Source organism: Scyliorhinus torazame, chromosome 21 (genome assembly GCF_047496885.1).
Source record: "Scyliorhinus torazame isolate Kashiwa2021f chromosome 21, sScyTor2.1, whole genome shotgun sequence".
Taxonomy (NCBI): Eukaryota; Metazoa; Chordata; class Chondrichthyes; order Carcharhiniformes; family Scyliorhinidae; genus Scyliorhinus; species Scyliorhinus torazame.
In genome coordinates, this window is record NC_092727.1 from 111604265 (window position 1) to 111622675 (window position 18411).

The following is an 18411-nucleotide window of genomic DNA, read 5'->3' on the forward strand; positions in this document are numbered from 1 at the left end:
CTCAATGGGCCGAATGGCCCCCTTCTGCACTGTAAATTCTTTTTAAAAAGTTACTTTCCTCAACAAGAATTATTTCCGCATTTGCAAGTATCTATCTGAAGCTGGGAATAGGTTCCAAGAATTCTAAAAGAGAATGAATGGTCTGATGCCATTGCTCAAAAAACAGATTTCAGTTCCCTGACTGGTCTGTGAAGGACATGGGTAAGGTCACATATTCTACACTCAGTCCGTCCAGCTCGACAGTTGGGGCCATCATTTTGGAACCATGAAATTGGAAAGCAAGGGCAAAAATAAATTAAAACATTATATCTATTCCCGTGGACTCTGTCCACTGACTCCCTTCCTGATTAAAAAGCACTGAAAAGTGGAAGCATTCCCTAGCAGTAATCTCGCATTGGCACGCACACCAACAACAACCCGGCAGCATTTGAACTCATGGCTGAAATTATTACTTTGTAATCGTCCATGAAAGAATTGCAGGGTTGGTGCTAAAGGAGGAATAGAAACATACATGCATATTCCATACAAAATATACAGCCCAGTTTTATTTGTGTCCTTGAGATACTACATAATTAAAAGAAAAACTTTTATTTTTTATTTTTTACAATGCATATGTACATTAAATCTTAATATAAATATATCCGAATTGTAGATGAAACTGACTGAAGTCTTCCAATGAAAAAAACCTGCCTTGGTTGCTCATTCCCAGTTGCTGCAAGACCTGCTCTTTGAAACCACCAGTCAGGACTAAACACCGTACATGAAAAATATTAATCGTTTTTAAGTATAGGATTTGCCACTTCCTTTGAAATTAAACACAACTATTAAAAGAAAATAACTGTATTAGCAGCGCTACTGTTTAAACCTTACAATGCACTGGAAGAATCATTAAACTCTTCAAAAGGTAGTGGCCGAGGAGTCTTACGCTTCAATGTTTAATCCATTTCAATAATTATAGCTCTTGGGAGTCATAAATTAACTTGACGGATTAAAAAGATGCTATAATGTTCTGGGTAAAACAAATCTAGGAAGATGAGGGGTTGAGGAGGAAGATTTAGAACAGATCTTTCAACACATTAGGACAGGAAAGAAATGTCCAACCACAATATTAATCTAATATCTTCCTTTGTAATCCTGACATCCAGATATATATCGTAGTTATGCATTTCTTGACCAGAGGTTCTGAATGCTTAATATTTGAAAATGGTCAAACACATTCTCAATTGCACTTTGTGCCTGTTTCTGAAATATCAACCATGGTGGAAAAAGATGTATACTTAAAAAAGGCTGCATTTTTTTTAAAAAAGGACATTCTGCCAAATTCTCGTTGATGAAGTGGAAAAGTATTTTCTTGGATGCAATTGTTACAGTACATTACTTTATTCTGTAGAAACAGATAAAACAGCAGTTATAACCAGGTCTGTGTAAAACAGATATGCGACAAATCAAGATCAAACTGGGACATAGAAAACGCCAAGAATTCATCACATAGGGCAACACACAAAAATAAGTCTTTTAAATATTGGAGGTGCAAATTTTCAGTTTTTAGGGTGCAGCGTGGAGTCCTACTTTTCAGCCTGCAATCCCTCTTGAGCATTTCCTCCCACTTCCTACCCCACTCCACCAAGAAATGGTGGCGACCAAAGGCCTAACGTCGTCTGAAAGCACGGGAGATCCTCCAGGCATTAGGCTCTTCATAGCGGTTGTAGAGGGGCTCCAGCCTCTGTTGTTTCTTTTGCTTGCTGAGTTTAGTTGGGTCGGACACTTTGAAGAAGGCAGGTGCAAACTCCACCAACCAGCGTGGGTCGATGGTGGTCACTTCCCGCATGTATTCCTTAGTCGTTAAGACAAGTTCATGATACACAACCCTGAAAGGAAGATACAAATATTGTAAACTCTTGTCAATCCAATTTTGGGTTGCAAATTTCAGCTTTTCACATTGGGAAACAATTTTAGTTTTATCACACAAGGTCCAAAACAGCTGGAGAGCAAAGACAGTCAACACAGAGGATCTCCATTAAGTTAACTATTTCACAAATGGGTTCCCTGGTCTTTTATTAACAACAGCTCTAGCACTGGATCTTAGTGGGTAGGGACAGGATGGAGAAAGAGCTGTTGAGAAGTACCAACATTGCTCTTTCATCTCCAGAATCTTGGTTTGAATCAACTCATATTGATGGGCTGAATGTTTCTTCTCCCTGTTGGCGACTAAATCATTTACATGAAATGAGTATAACAAAATCTTTAATTAACTTTAAAGGTTTGCATTTATATAGTGCCATTCACAACCACAGCACTTCCCAAATGCTTTATATCCAGCAATGTGCTTTACGTGCAGTCACACTGTTCTACTGTGGGAGATATGGCAGCACACGACCAGCTCCCACAAACAGCAGTGACCTGATAATCTGTCTTTTTTTAATGTTGATTGAGGGTTAAATGGATTAAATATTGGACAGAACACCCCCCCCCCCACCCCGCCTCTTTTGCAAAATTATTTTGCAAAATAGTTTCATGGGATGTTTTGGGTTCAATGGAGGTGCTAGGCAGGGCCTTGGTTTAACATCTCACCCTAGGTGTTTCCTCTACACTGCAATGAGTGTCACTCTTGTTTTTTTTGTGCTCGAGTCCGAAAGGGCGACTTGAACCCACAGCTTTCTGACTTGGGGCGAGAGTGACACCTAACTCAGCACAAATTGGCAATCTGATTCAGAAACATCACAAGAGTGGCTGGTATTAGAAATGGAAATGTCGGGGCAGCACGGTGATGCAGTGGATAGCACTACTGCCTCACGGCGCCGAGGTCCCAGGTTCGATCCCGGCTCTGGGTCACTGTCCGTGTGGAGTTTGCACATTCTCCCCGTGTTTGTGTGGGTTGCGCCCCCACAACCCAAAGATGTGCAGGGTAGGTGGTTTGACCACGCAAAATTGCCCCTTAATTGGACTAAAATGAATTGGGTACTCTAAATTTATTTTAAAAAAGAAATGGACATGTCACACTCAGGGTGCAGGTGATGTTTTTTGGAGGTGCATTGGGATTGGTTTAGAGGTAGTTCTGGCTTAGTAGTAATATTTCTGTCCAAGTCAGAAAGTCATTGTTTCATGTCCCACTATACAGATCGAGCAGATAATCTAGGTTAGAATTGCAGTGTGCTGTAAGAAAGTTTCACTGTTAAAAGTGACGGTTTCAGATGAGACAGCAAATCAAGGCCTTTCTGCCTTTCCATGTGGGCATAAAAGATTTCATGGTACAATTCAAAGAGCAGGCGAGTTCTCTCCGGTGCTGAATTCATTCATGTCAGGTTAGATTATCATCATAGATTATCATAGAATTTACAGTGCAGAAGGAGGCCATTCGGCCCATCGAGTCTGCACCGGCTCTTGGAAAGAGCACCCTACCCAAGGTCACCACTTCCACCCTATCCCCATAACCCAGTAACCCCACCCAACACTAAAGGCAATTTTGGACACTAAGGGCAATTTATCATGCCCAATCCACCTAACCTGCACATCTTTGGATTGTGGGAGGAAACCGGAGCACCCGGAGGAAACCCACGCACACACAGGGAGGATGTGCAGACTCCGCACAGACAGTGACCCAAGTCGGAATCGAACCTGGGACCCTGGAGCTGTGAAGCAATTGTGCTATCCACAATGCTACCGTGCTGCCCGCTGGTTATAGCATTACAACCATTGAAGGATATTACACTCTCCTGTGTCGTTTTTCACTAACATTACCATAGATCGCGGGATACAAGTCAGGCTGGCATGTAAGACAACCCCATTTATCAGCCCCAAAAATCATGTCTTTCCATATACTCAACGTACAAGTCAACACCACCCTTCCACAGCAAGCTACACACACGCATTAATAGACACGTTCAACTTTTCACCTCACAAATGCATGTTTCACTTACTGGAGCCTTAAAATTGGGTGCAAACAATCAAGCAGCTGATTTGGGCAGCGTTGCAAAGACGCGTAGGAGACACACCCACACAAAGCAGACCCCACATAACAAAGTTTGGCGACCACCCATATCCAGCCAACGGTTCATTATTATGCTCATCATATAATTGATCCCAGTTTTTGGAAGGATTTACCAAGAGTTCAACGGGCAACTTATTCGTCGACATCTATGGCAATTTCATTTACCACACACATTAGAAAACAACTATGAAAGCAATGTGATTTGAAAATTTGGCGAAAAGAGTCTACGACATAACCTCGAGCAGAACGTTATATTGGCTAGAATGCAGCACTGTAGCAAAAAAAAAAACAGAGGAACAAAGAACAAAGAAAAGTACAGCACAGGAACAGGCCCTTCGGCCCTCCAAGCCCGTGCCGCCCATGCTGCCCGACTAAACTACACTCTTCTACACTTCCTGGGTCCATATCCCACTATTAAAGAACAAAAAGGAAGCAAACAGCACCTCAACTCATGGAATGATCTATCCCATTTCCCAACTTCATTCTCGGCACCAGAATAGGCCCAGCGGCAGAATCCTGAACAAGAACTAACTAGTGTGAAACTGGATACACCCATCTGAAACAAAGCCTAGAATTAGCAGGATTAATCCCCGAAGGAAGGAAATGAGATGAAAAATAGGAAGTTCCCAAGAAGTTTTGTGAAGCTCAATTAAAACATGCGGAGAGAATGAAATGGGTAATATAAAGGTGGACTACAATATAGATATATATATATATATATATATATGTATGCATGGAAAAGAGAAAAATATCAATTAAACATACAAATCCTGTAGCTAGCTTGCAGAAATCAGGGCATAAACAAAACGAGTGGGTATATAGCATATAGAAGTTTATTTATTTATTTTTAAAAAGTTTTTAAAATTCCATCCTTAAAGTTACAAAGCCAATGTGCAGAGTGGACAGGGGAAATCCTTAATCCATCTCATTTGAAGCCAATTCAAATTGAAGTCAATTCATGGTCCCCACAAGAGAGATATACAAGATCCAAGCTGACAAGAAAAGGTGTTGCACCTCATCTTGGGCTTGATTTGATACTTGATCTTAGCCAAAAGGCCAAGAAGCAATGAAGTTTAATTATTCCTTCAAGGGCGGCACAGTGGTTAGCACTGCTGCCTCACAGCGCCAGGGACCTGGGTTCGACTCCGGCCTTGGGTGATTGTCTGCGTGGAGTTTGCATGTTCTTGCCATGTCGGTGTAGGTTCCCTCCGGGTGCTCTGGTTTCCTCTCTCAGTCCAAAGACGGACAGGTTAGGTGGATTAGCCATGATCAATGCACAGGGTTACAGGGGTAGGGCCTAGATAGAGTGCTCTTTTGGAGGGTCGGTGCAGACTCGATGGGCCGAGTGGCCAGATTCTGCACTGTAGGGATTCTACGGATTCAAGTGAAACAAAGGCCTGCAAACACACATCTGGAAATGACTATTTGTGCTATGTAAAGAAATGACAGGTTATGCTGCCAAATGTCGCAAATCAATTAAATAAGCGGGGATGAGGCTCACTTATCCCAAAGGGCTCATCATACCGCAATTCAATGGGGTATATCAGCTGACTGTCCATAAGCCTATCAGAAGACAATCCACGTATTGAAATAATACAAAATACCATCTTGCAGTTAGTATCTCTTTCTCCCACTGAAATTGTATAGCGGGATTCTCGCTAATCAGTTCGTAGCACTTATCCTTTTTCAAATCTCACAAACTCAATCCTAAAACTTAAAGCCACTATTTACAATTCATTTAAAACTAATTTAAGATTTACTCTCTCTATCAGCTTCTTTGGTAGTGTTCCACTGACTCTGTAGAAGCAATAGAGTTAGGAAATTCAACACCTCCTGGGTCTCCACCAACACTGTTCTTTTTTAAAATAAATTTAGAGTACCCAATTCTTTTTTCCAATTAAGGAGTAATTTAGCGACTTCCGGGTGCGGCGATGACCAGCTGAGTCGCACGTTTCGGCAGCTCCCTGTGAAACGGACTTTTGGGCTCTTGATAGGAGCCCCAACGGCAATAATGACGGCTAAAAACACTGTGCGGTAAACCAGAAGGGAATCCCCCCTGGATACGGATGGAAAAAGGAGGAGAGTGTGGCCAGATTGCAGTGGATCCTTTAGAACAGCGGCAAGGAAGGCAAGCAAAAACCAAGATGGCGTCGGAAGGTGGCAGTTTAACATGGGGCCCTGAACAACAAGAGTTCTTGAAATGCTGTGTGGAAGAGATAAAAAAAGGAAATGAAGAAAGAGCTGTTGGCCCCGATACTACAGGCGATCGAAGGGCTAAAGGAGGAACAAAAGACCCAGGAGCGGGAGCTTCGGGTCGTGAAGGCAAAGGCAGCCGAGAATGAGGACGATATACAGGGCCTGGTGGTGAAGACGGAGACGCAGGAGGCACATCAGAAACGATGTGTGGAAAGGTTGGAGGCACTGGAAAACAACGCAAGGAGGAACAACCTGAGGATTCTTGGTCTTCCTGAAGGTGTGGAGGGAGCGGACGTCGGGGCATATGTGAGCACGATGCTGCACTCGTTAATTGGATGCGGAGGCCCCGGCGGGTCCGTTGGAGGTGGAGGGAGCATACCGAGTGATGGCGCGAGGACCGAGAGCAGGAGAAATTCCCAGAGCCATAGTGGTGAGATTCCTCCGTTTTAAGGATAGAGAAATGGTCCTTAGATGGGCGAAGAAAACTCGGAGCAGGAAATGGGAGAACGCGGTGATCCGCGTTCATCAAGACTGGAGTGCGGAGGTGGCGAGAAGGAGGGCGAGCTTTAATCGGGCCAAGGCGGTGCTTCATAAAAAGAAGATAAAATTTGGAATGCTGCAACCGGCAAGACTGTGGGTCACATATCGAGGGAGGCACCACTACTTTGAGACGGCGGATGAAGCGTGGACTTTTATTGTGGAAGAAAAACTGGAATGAGCGGGTTATTAAAAAGAACGTTCGAACAAAGTGGTGGGGCGAATGCGGGGGGCAAAGAGGGGTTTTATGTACTAATCCTGCGATGTGGTAACTTTTCTCTCTCCCACAGGTGGTGATGGGGGGAGGAGGGGAGGTGGAGGAGATGGGGCGTTGGCCATTGGGGGCGGGGCCAAGGGAGAAGCGCGGGCTTGGTTCCCGCGCTATGATAATCATGGCGGGAATAGAGAAGCAGGAAGGAGGGGGCGTCGCACGGTGCGAGCCGAGGTCACGGGGGGAAGCCGAGGTCAGCCAGAGTTTGCTGACTTCTGGGAGCAACATGGGGGGAGTAATTACGCTAGCGTGGGATCTAGCGGGGGGGGTGGGAGGGGGGAATTACTGGGTTGCTGCTGCTGGGGAGAGGGGGGAGCTGGTATGGGAGAGGATGGGCGGGGGGGCACCGCCTGGGGGAGATACAGCTGCGTGGGAACTGGGTGAGGAGCTGGAAAAAGGTGATGGCTAATCGACAAGGGGGGGGGGTAGGAAGCCCCCCAACTCGGCTGATCACGTGGAACGTGAGAGGGCTGAACGGGCCGATAAAGAGGGCACGGGTACTCGCACACCTTAAGAAACTTAAGGCAGATGTGGTTATGTTACAGGAAACGCACCTGAAACTGATAGACCAGGTTAGGCTACGCAAAGGATGGGTGGGGCAGGTGTTCCATTCGGGGCTAGATGCGAAAAACAGGGGGGTGGCTATATTAGTGGGGAAGCGGGTAATGTTCGAGGCAAAGACTATAGTGGCGGATAACGGGGGCAGATACGTGATGGTGAGTGGCAAACTACAGGGGGAGACGGTGGTTTTGGTAAACGTATATGCCCCGAACTGGGATGATGCCAATTTTATGAGGCGGATGCTAGGACGCATTCCGGACCTAGAGATGGGAAAGCTGATAATGGGGGGAGATTTTAATACGGTGTTGGAACCTGGGCTGGATAGGTCGAAGTCCAGGACTGGAAGGAGGCCGGCAGCAGCCAAGGTGCTTAAAGATTTTATGGAGCAGATGGGAGGTGTAGACCCGTGGAGATTTAGCAGACCTAGGAGTAAGGAGTTCTCGTTTTTCTCCTATGACCATAAAGTCTACTCGCGAATAGACTTTTTTGTGCTGGGTAGGGCATTGATCCCGAAGGTGAGGGGAACGGAGTATACGGCTATAGCCATTTCGGATCACGCTCCACACTGGGTGGACTTGGAGATAGGGGAGGAAACAGGAGGGCGCCCACCCTGGAGAATGGACATGGGACTAATGGCAGATGAGGGGGTGTGTCTAAGGGTGAGGGGGTGCATTGAAAAGTACTTGGAACTCAATGATAATGGGGAGGTCCAGGTGGGAGTGGTCTGGGAGGCGTTGAAGGCGGTGGTTAGAGGGGAGCTGATATCAATAAGGGCACATAAGGGGAAGCAGGAGAGTAAGGAACGGGAGCGGTTGCTGCAAGAACTTTTGAGGGTGGACAGGCAATATGCGGAAGCACCGGAGGAGGGACTGTACAGGGAAAGGCAAAGGCTGCATGTGGAATTTGACTTGCTGACTACAGGCACTGCAGAGGCACAATGGAGGAAGGCACAGGGTGTACAGTACGAATATGGGGAGAAGGCGAGCAGGTTGCTGGCACACCAATTGAGGAAAAGGGGAGCAGCGAGGGAAATAGGGGGAGTGAGGGATGAGGAAGGAGAGATGGAGCGGGGAGCGGAGAGAGTGAATGGAGTGTTCAAGACATTTTATAAAAAATTATATGAAGCTCAACCCCCGGATGGGAGGGAGAGAATGATGGGCTTCTTGGATCGGCTGGAATTTCCCAAGGTGGAAGAGCAGGAAAGGGTGGGACTGGGAGCACAGATCGAGGTAGAAGAAGTGGTGAAAGGAATTAGGAGCATGCAGGCGGGAAAGGCCCCGGGACCGGATGGATTCCCAGTCGAATTCTATAGAAAATATGTGGACTTGCTCGCCCCGGTACTGACGAGGACCTTTAATGAGGCAAAGGAAAGGGGACAACTGCCCCCGACTATGTCTGAAGCAACGATATCGCTTCTCTTAAAGAAGGAAAAGGACCCGCTACAATGCGGGTCCTATAGACCTATTTCCCTCCTAAATGTAGATGCCAAGGTCCTGGCCAAGGTAATGGCAATGAGAATAGAGGAATGTGTCCCGGGGGTGGTCCACGAGGACCAAACTGGGTTTGTGAAGGGGAGACAGCTGAACACGAATATACGGAGGTTGTTAGGGGTAATGATGATGGCCCCACCAGAGGGGGAAACGGAGATAGTAGTGGCGATGGATGCCGAGAAAGCATTTGATTGAGTGGAGTGGGATTATTTGTGGGAGATGTTGAGGAGATTTGGTTTTGGAGAGGGGTATGTTAGATGGGTGCAGCTGTTGTATAGGGCCCCAGTGGCGAGCGTGGTCACGAATGGACGGGGATCTGCATATTTTCGGCTCCATAGAGGGACAAGGCAGGGATGCCCTCTGTCCCCATTATTGTTTGCACTGGCGATTGAGCCCCTGGCGATAGCGTTGAGGGGTTCCAAGAAGTGGAGGGGAGTACTTAGGGGAGGAGAAGAGCACCGGGTATCTTTGTATGCGGACGATTTGCTACTATACGTGGCGGACCCGGCGGAGGGGATGCCAGAAATAATGCGGATACTTGGGGAGTTTGGGGATTTTTCAGGGTATAAATTGAACATGGGGAAAAGTGAGTTGTTTGTGGTGCATCCAGGGGAGCAGAGTAGAGAAATAGAGGACCTACCGCTGAGGAAGGTAACAAGGGACTTTCGTTACCTGGGGATCCAGATAGCTAAGAATTGGGGCACATTGCACAGGTTAAATTTAACGCGGTTGGTGGAACAGATGGAGGAGGATTTCAAGAGATGGGATATGGTATCCCTGTCAATGGCAGGGAGGGTGCAGGCGGTTAAGATGGTGGTCCTCCCGAGATTCCTCTTTGTGTTTCAGTGCCTCCCGGTGGTGATCACGAAGGCTTTTTTAAAAAGGATTGAAAAGAGCATCATGGGTTTTGTGTGGGCCGGGAAGACCCCGAGAGTGAGGAAGGGATTCTTACAGCGTAGCAGGGATAGGGGGGGGGCTGGCACTACCGAGCCTAAGTGAGTATTATTGGGCCGCTAATATTTCAATGGTGAGTAAGTGGATGGGAGAGGAGGAGGGAGCGGCGTGGAAGAGATTAGAGAGGGCGTCCTGTAGGGGGACTAGCCTACAGGCTATGGTGACAGCCCCATTGCCGTTCTCACCGAGGAACTACACCACAAGCCCGGTGGTGGTGGCTACACTGAAGATTTGGGGACAGTGGAGACGGCATAGGGGAAAGACTGGAGCCTTGGGGGGAGTCCCCGATAAGAAACAACCATAGGTTTGCCCCGGGGGGAATGGATGGGGGATATGGAATGTGGCAAAGAGCAGGAATAACGCAACTGAAAGATCTGTTTGTGGATGGGAAGTTCGCGAGTCTGGGAGCGCTGACCGAGAAATATGGGTTGCCCCAAGGGAATGCATTCAGGTATATGCAACTGAGGGCTTTTGCGAGGCAACAGGTGAGGGAATTCCCGCAGCTCCCAACACAAGAGGTGCAGGACAGAGTGATCTCAAAGACATGGGTGGGGGGTGGTAAGGTGTCAGATATATATAGGGAAATGAGGGACGAAGGGGAGACTATGGTAGATGAACTAAAAGGGAAATGGGAAGAAGAGCTGGGGGAGGAGATCAAGGAGGGGCTGTGGGCAGATGCCCTAAGCAGGGTAAACTCGTCGTCCTCGTGTGCCAGGCTAAGCCTGATTCAGTTTAAGGTATTACACAGGGCACATATGACTGGAGCACGGCTCAGTAAATTTTTTGGGGTGGAGGATAGGTGTGCGTGGTGCTCGAGAAGCCCAGCGAATCATACCCATATGTTTTGGTCATGCCCGGCACTACAGAGGTTTTGGATGGGGGTGACAAAGGTGCTTTCAAAAGTAGTAGGAGTCCGGGTCGAACCAAGCTGGGGGTTGGCTATATTTGGGGTTGCACAAGAGCCGGGAGTGCAGGAGGCGAGAGAGGCCGATGTTTTGGCCTTTGCGTCCCTAGTAGCCCGGCGCAGGATATTGCTAATGTGGAAAGAAGCCAAGCCCCCGGGGGTAGAGACCTTGATAAATGACATGGCGGGGTTTATAAAGCTAGAGCGGATTAAGTTCGTCCTAAGGGGGTCGGCTCAAGGGTTCACCAGGCAGTGGCAACCGTTCGTCGAATACCTCGCAGAAAGATAGACGGAATGGGAAAAAGAAGGCAGCAGCAGCAGCCCAGGATCGGGGTGGGGTGGGGGGGGGGGGGGGGGGGGGGGGGAGGAGGAACCAGAAGGACTCTCAGGGTTGTTAATATATACTGTATAGTATGTATAGGTCGTTGCTACAGATAATTATATATTGGACTGTTAAATTATATTTTTGGAGAGTGTTACTTGTGACAAGGCAGTTGCCAATTAGGGCTAGTTTTCATTTTTGTTATTTATTATTTATTCATTTTTTGTTTATAAAATAGGTCATTGTTATTTGTGTTGTTATAATATTGTGTAAAGGATGCACAATGTACTGTGTTGGTTGACCAAAAATTTTCAATAAAATATTTAATAAAAATAAAAAAAGGAGTAATTTAGCAAGGCCAATCCACTTACCCTGCACATTTTCTTGGGTTGTGGGGGTGAGACCCACGCAGACACGGGGTGCACCAATACTGTTCTGTTTTTATTGTGTTCCGCTTGTGGAAGCTCAGGTAATTTGTTCTCCCATTAGATACATGTCACTGTATTTATGATGTGCCCAAGAGTCAGCACTTATCTCAAGGACCCCACAGTATGCGATGCAGATTTTCCAGTCGACCATCGACATCACATTTTCACTGCTCAAACATTTTATATCAGATGTTTGTTCACGATCACATGATTTTGTTTTATTTCCCCCTTCATGACCTAGCTGCCCCTCCCTCCTCATCTCTGTGACCCCCTCCAGCCCTGCACCAGAGATTTCTACACTCCCCCTGGCCAGCCCCTCTCGCACCCCAAATTTCATTGTTCCACTGCTGGAGTCCATGCCTTCAGCAGCCTAGACCTAGAATTTTCTCTCTAAGCGCCTCTCTTTGCCAACTTTTCTACTCAATGCCTCTTGGTGGTGATTCCCTCATGTATCTGTTGTATGTAAACATAAAGTTTAAAACTGAGATCGGTAAGAACAAGGGAGAGGGGGAGTAAAGCGTGCCTCATTAAACTTGGGATTTGGTGGCAGCACGGTGGCGCAGTGGGTTAGCCCTGCTGCCTCACGGCGCCGAGGTCCCAGGTTTGATTCAGGCTCTGGGTCACTGTCCATGTGGAGTTTGCACATTCTCCCCGTGTTTGCGTGGGTTTCGCCCCCACAATCCAAAGATGTGCAGCCCAGGTGGATTGGCCACGCTAAATTGCCCCTTAATTGGAAAAAATGAATTGGGTACACTAATTTATTTAAAAAAACTTGGGATTTGAATGTTAAAATCAATCCTGGCTGATAAATTGATGCTTAATTGTGTGATTAAGCAAAATGGAGATTGTCCAGGCTCCACCCAATTCCCAGTAAAGCACTGGGCCATGGTTCAAAACTCACAATTGAGCAGCTAATTCCGTTTTCATACCCTGGATATATCTCTCATTATCAACTACTAAAAGAACCAATGTTATAAACTATTGGTGATATCTAGGGGCAAACCCTTAGGGGTGGCACAGTGGTTAGCATTGCCGCCTCACAATACCAGGGTCCCGGGTTCAATTCCAGCCTTGAGTGACTGTCTGTGTGGAGTTTATGCAATCCCTATAAGGATTCTATGATTCAATGAACATGTGTGACAGCTCTCTGTCTGCTATTTAAACGGATGGAGATGCCGGCAGACTGGGGTGGTGATGAAGGAGCTGCACTCCGAAAGCTAGTGATTCGAAACAAACCTGTTGGACTTTAACCTAATGTTGTAAGACTTCTTACTGTGCTATTTAAATGGAAACATTAACAGTTAACATTTACAACAACAATATTTTCTTGTCTCAACTGCCTCCCTGTTGCTCCAAATGTACTCTTTCTTCCACAATAGATGCAAATCCATGCTGGAGTACAGTCCCCACGGTCACCAGGATCTCCCAGTATCATGCCCCATGCTTTAAGTGAGCATAAGCAATAAATGTGAGCAAATTATTCAAAATGCTGGCTCATAGCCACACCAGATGTCCCCAATTGGCATCTAAACTTGCAAACTTTGCAGTGAGGAGAGTGTGTGGAGTGGGTCGGGTCACTGGACTGCAATCAGCAACAGGAACTTAAGCCAATTTTTCCTCCTGCCAGCCCTCAGATGTAAAATCCAGTTGTGGTGTGCCCTATCCACTGTGACCAGATACCTTCTGCTCAACCCCAGGAACCTTGCTGATCTGTATAGCGTGGTACCATACACAATGCTTTTATTCAGCAAGCATCAAGAGATCTTTGTCATACATATAAATACCACAAATATGCAAGCATCGTGTAATGTAAACTGTTTACGTGTGCTACAGACACTGGAGTAAAAAAAATACTGTCATACACGTTTTGGAAAAAAACACTATGGAAAAAAACCCAAAGGTTTGAACAAGGACATGCCATAGGAGAAATCACCTCAAAGTCCCACTTGTGAAATAGACTTTCTGGAATATTTGCCCAATATTCCAGCAATAACATATAAGCAGATGATGACATACCACTCGTGCCATGAAATAAATAGCACGGTTCAGTTTGTCACTCAATGCAAAGGCTAAATGTATGATTTGAAAAGCATCGCAGCCTGGATTAATTGTTTAAAAAATAATGGCAGATCAAACAGTAGGGCATATTTAAACAGGAGATACATAACGGGTAAGTTAAATATCTCCCTCCTCTGGGTAAAAGAGACGCAGGTATGAGGAGAAATTAGTAAAACTTATGGTTTAAAAAGATGCAAGCGATAAATAGTGTAAAATACAGAAAATAAATAACCGGAAAGCAAACAGGGAGATTAAGGCAGGTGTAGGCGAATATGGAAAAAGATTGGCATAAGGGAAAAGTAGCAAAAAGCTTTTACAAATACATAAAGAATTGATAGGTTGGGTGGCAGCATTTGAAACAAAGAAACCATCTTATAATTGAGAGTGAAGGAATGGCAGGAATAAGTAAATAATTTTGTTTCAGTATGAGAGGAAAATGAAGCTAAGATCGTGCATGATTTGGACAAACACAAAGAGCATGGATATTGAAGTTTATTGATGGTACTGAACACAAAGCGTCTGACAAACAGTGAATAAGGCAGCAGAAGAACACAGGTTAGTGGAGTGAGAAGGTCCGTGACAGATGCAGAAAAATGTGAAGTAGTGCATTTGTGGGACATTACTGTAAAAATATGCAGCTGGTTTTGAATTTGTAAATGAAGATGGTTCGGGTATAGTTGGAGGACTAAGTATGGTTTGGCTCATTCCATTATTGCAAGGACATTAGTCAAAGGGATACAGCAAAATTATGATAAATCTATAGTAGTAACAAAAGGTCATAGATGTGAAGAACAGCTTACACATGCAACTGAGAAGATTATGGGAGTTTGTCAAAATTATGAATTGATAGGGCAAATAGTAAGAATTTACCTCCATGGCAAATTGGCAATCAGGGGCATTGCTTCAGGAGAGAAGGAAAAAAGGCAGAAATTAGGAGGAATGCCACCTCCAATGCAGAAGAGTGCGCTACCATGAGCAACTATTGAGGCAAGGAGCGTAACAGGATCTAAAAAAGACCAACATGCAGATCTACCAGGAAGTGGGCGACCAAATAATACCTAAGTCTTATGTGGCCCCTCACAGGGAAATGCCATTTTCCACCCCCCAACTTTCTTCCTTCGATAAATACAGACAAGTGCACCAGTGGCTTAAGTGCCTCTACCTCGCGAGAGTTGGGGAAACTGCTCATCATTCGGACAATCTCAAAACGTATTACAAATTTAATCTGCAATACTTTTTCATTGCTTGCAGGTAAACAGATTTCAGCCGTACAAAGTGGGCCAGAACCAACAGTCCACAGAGGCGTTCCGCAGGGTGGTTAGTTTTGACACTGCAATTATCTCATTAACATTACATACCATTCAGGCTGCCTGTTGAAGAGAGCACTGGAGGGGTGAATGTACACCACCTGCTGGTCAATCAGTGTACGGTATCCCTCTTGTGGGTCCTTCTTAGCTGCATTGCGGAAGAAGCCACTGCAGATTGCTTTCTGAACTCGCACCGTGGCTTTTCCACATGAAACAACATCCAGTTTATGCCTATAAGAAAACACAAATTAAAAGAAAATTAAAAGAAAAGGTAAAAAGTGTTTAGTTTCACTTAATGGCACAGATTTACTTCTAAAGATCCAACCCAGACTTTTATCCACCCCAACATTTCTTAAAAGGTTTACATTTGTACAATACCTCTCACAACTACCGGATGTCTCAAAGTACTTTACAACCAACAAAGCTTCCTCACAGCTCCAGGGACCCGGGTCCAATTCCAACCTTGGGTGACTGTGTGGAGTTTGCACTTTCCCCTCGTGTCTGCGTGGGTTTCCTCCGGGCGCACCGGTTTTCTCCCACAGTCCAAAGATGTGCAGATTGGGTGGATTGGCCATGTTAAATTGCCCCTTAGTGTCCAAAAGGTTAGATGGGATTACTGGCTTACAGGGATAGTATGGAGGCGTGGGCGTAGGGTGCTCTTTCCAAGGGCAGGTGCAGACCCGAAGGACTGAATGGTCTCCTTTTCCACTGTAAACTCTATGACCTATGAACTGAAACAGGGATATTTCAGATCGCTATTGTGCATATTCCAGCAACTGAGAAGAAAATGATAGAGCCTTGAGTACCCGAGGTCTGGTCTGTTATCTTTCCAGTCATCCTCTGCTAGGGATATTGCGCATTCAATGGAGATCTTTCACATTCAATGAGAAGTGAAAAAGTGCAAAAGGTCAGGCAACACTATCAAATAAAGCTGCAAACTATTTAAACTGTCCAGGTAGTCAAAATATGTCATCACACATACAAGTTCATTCATTTTCTTTTTAAATTTTGAGTACCCAATTCATTTTTTACAATTAAGGGACAATTTAGCGTGGTCAATCCACTTACCCTGCACATCTTTGGGTTGTGGGGGTGGAATCCACGCAAACACGGGGAGAATGTGCAAACTCCACACGGACAGTGACCCAGAGCTGGGATCGAACCTGGGACCTCAGCGCCGTGAGGCAGAAATGCTAATCACTGTGCCACCGTGCTGCCCCTACAAGTTCATTCATTATGGATTTGTTCAGTGGACCAAATTAACTAAATTAATAGATTCAATATGCATATTGAATCTAACTTCATTTGCTAAGGAATACACTCCTGAGAGAGTCACTGGTCTAGTAATCCAGAGACCCAGGGCAATGGTCTGGGGACTTGGATTCAAATCCCACCATAGCAGATGGTGAAATTTGAATTGAATAAAAACATCTGGAATTAAAAGTCTAATGATGACCATGAAACCATTGTCGATTGTTTTAAAAAACATCTGGTTCATTATGTCCTTTAGGGAAGGAAATCTCGCCGTCCTTACCTGGCCTACATGTGATTCCAGATCCCCAACAATGCGGTTGACTCTTAACTGCCCCTTCAAGGGCAATTAAGGATGGGAAATAAATGCTGGCTCAGCCGACAACACCCACGTCCCGTAAAATAATGAAAGATTTCCCGATACCTGTCCATGATACCCAACATCTGCTTGCGGATATCCTGAGCTCTGCGAAGGGAACGTGCTTGGATGAAGTTTTCATAGCACCATGGATTGGAGAACTTATTATTTTTCCATGAATTGTAGACAGCAAGCAAGGTGAGATGATCTCCTTCTGCCTGGTGGAACTTGGCCTTCTTCTGGTCTGCAAGAGCTTGCTTATCCTAGCAGTGATTTAAGAGCATAAACAAACAATGAGCGAGAGAGCACAGATTGAGCCGACAACTGCAAATGCTTAAACAGAATTTAAAAATGACAGCTGCTGGAATTCTGCCTCAAATCGAGAAGACACTGAAATGCACAGGTCAGTTAAATCTGTAAAAAGAAAAGGCAAGCTAGCAACTCAGGTGTTGGCCTTTTGTTGGTCCATTTCTGATGACGTTTCTGCAATTGAAACGTCAGCCTATCTTTTCTCTTAACAGATGCTGATGGAAGTGTTGTGCATTTTTTAAAATTTGCAATCAATGTTTTCACTTTTATTGGTAAGACTCCACACTTTGCTCAATAACTGATTTCTTACGCTTGCTTTATTATTTTAAAAAAATTGGTTCCTAAATGGGTAGAAAACCAGGTACCTCATGATAAATTCCCGCATTTCTAGTTTTTGCAAAAAATCCTATCGTAAAGAAAATGTACGCACAAAAATAGGCTTACGATCTCAATTCCATGGATGCGCTCTGTATTTGCCCAGAAAGGAGTTATAACACGGACACATTTAAGTGATGTTGTAGAGATGCCGGTGTTGGACTGGGGTGGGCAGAGTAAGAAGTCTGACAATACCAGGTTAAAGTCCAACAGGTTTGTTTCGAATCACTAGCTTTCAGAGCGCTGCTCCTTCATCAGGAGAGCGACTCACCTGATGAAGGAGCTGTGCTCTGAACGTTAGTGATTCGAAACAAACCTGTTGTACATTAAGTGATGCACAGGTGGTTTAAGTTAGCACTTTCAATTATCAGCCCAGTTAGATTTGCTTACCTTTGGTCGGTAGAAAACATTCTGTACAGACAGCATGGACACAATTGTCAACATCTCTTCACTGCAGCCAAGATGTACTGACATAATCAACATTTTACATAGCATGGGCTCCAGGGGAAACTCGGCCATCTGAGAAAGGTGTGTAGAAATGGCACATACAGCTTAATATCAAAATTAATCAGAATTCAATTTTTAGCATTGTTTATTAATGCAAAAGGTAGCTAGGATGCAGTATGGTCTCCTGTCGCTTCAAGTCAACTTTTAGTTTAAAAGAAACAACTCCGAATTGTCATTCTTTGCATGATATCAATTTAATTAACTTAACAGGCAATTCAAATCAAGTAACTTTGAATTAAAAGTAGACTGTATCAAGCTGAGTGAAGACTGATGCAGTCCATGTCCATATGTCCAGGACACGATTTCCATTCTTGTGACAAAATGAGTTATAAACAAAATACCGTGGGTTATAGATCCTTTTTCTAAAGAACTTGAGTATCCGATTGGGATGAGCTCATAGCTCAGCTCTGACAATCAATCAAAATAAAATCAATACAAAAAACTTAAATCAACAGAAAATTTAATAAGCCTAATCACCTTGTCCAGCTAGCCAATTTGGCCATTGCAAAATTGTGCAGACACAACTCATTCTATGAAAGACAGTTTTATGATCACAGCGACATCAGCAGACACTGCAATGTTAATAGCTGCGTGG

General features: G+C 45.0%; 1 protein-coding gene across 1 annotated transcript in view; it reads right to left on the reverse strand.

Annotated features, from left to right (window-relative positions):
* Nucleotides 1–518: 518 nt before the first annotated feature.
* The window catches only part of dhx8 (DEAH (Asp-Glu-Ala-His) box polypeptide 8), a 53985-nt gene continuing 36092 nt past the window's right edge, over nt 519–18411 (reverse strand). The window contains exons 20-23 of the mRNA XM_072487260.1: nt 17700–17828; nt 16692–16888; nt 15068–15247; nt 519–1868 (exon numbers count right to left, since the gene is read on the reverse strand). Coding sequence (XP_072343361.1) covers nt 1649–1868; nt 15068–15247; nt 16692–16888; nt 17700–17828 — 726 coding nt within the window. The 3' untranslated portion in view covers nt 519–1648. The remainder of the gene's footprint in view (nt 1869–15067; nt 15248–16691; nt 16889–17699; nt 17829–18411) is intronic.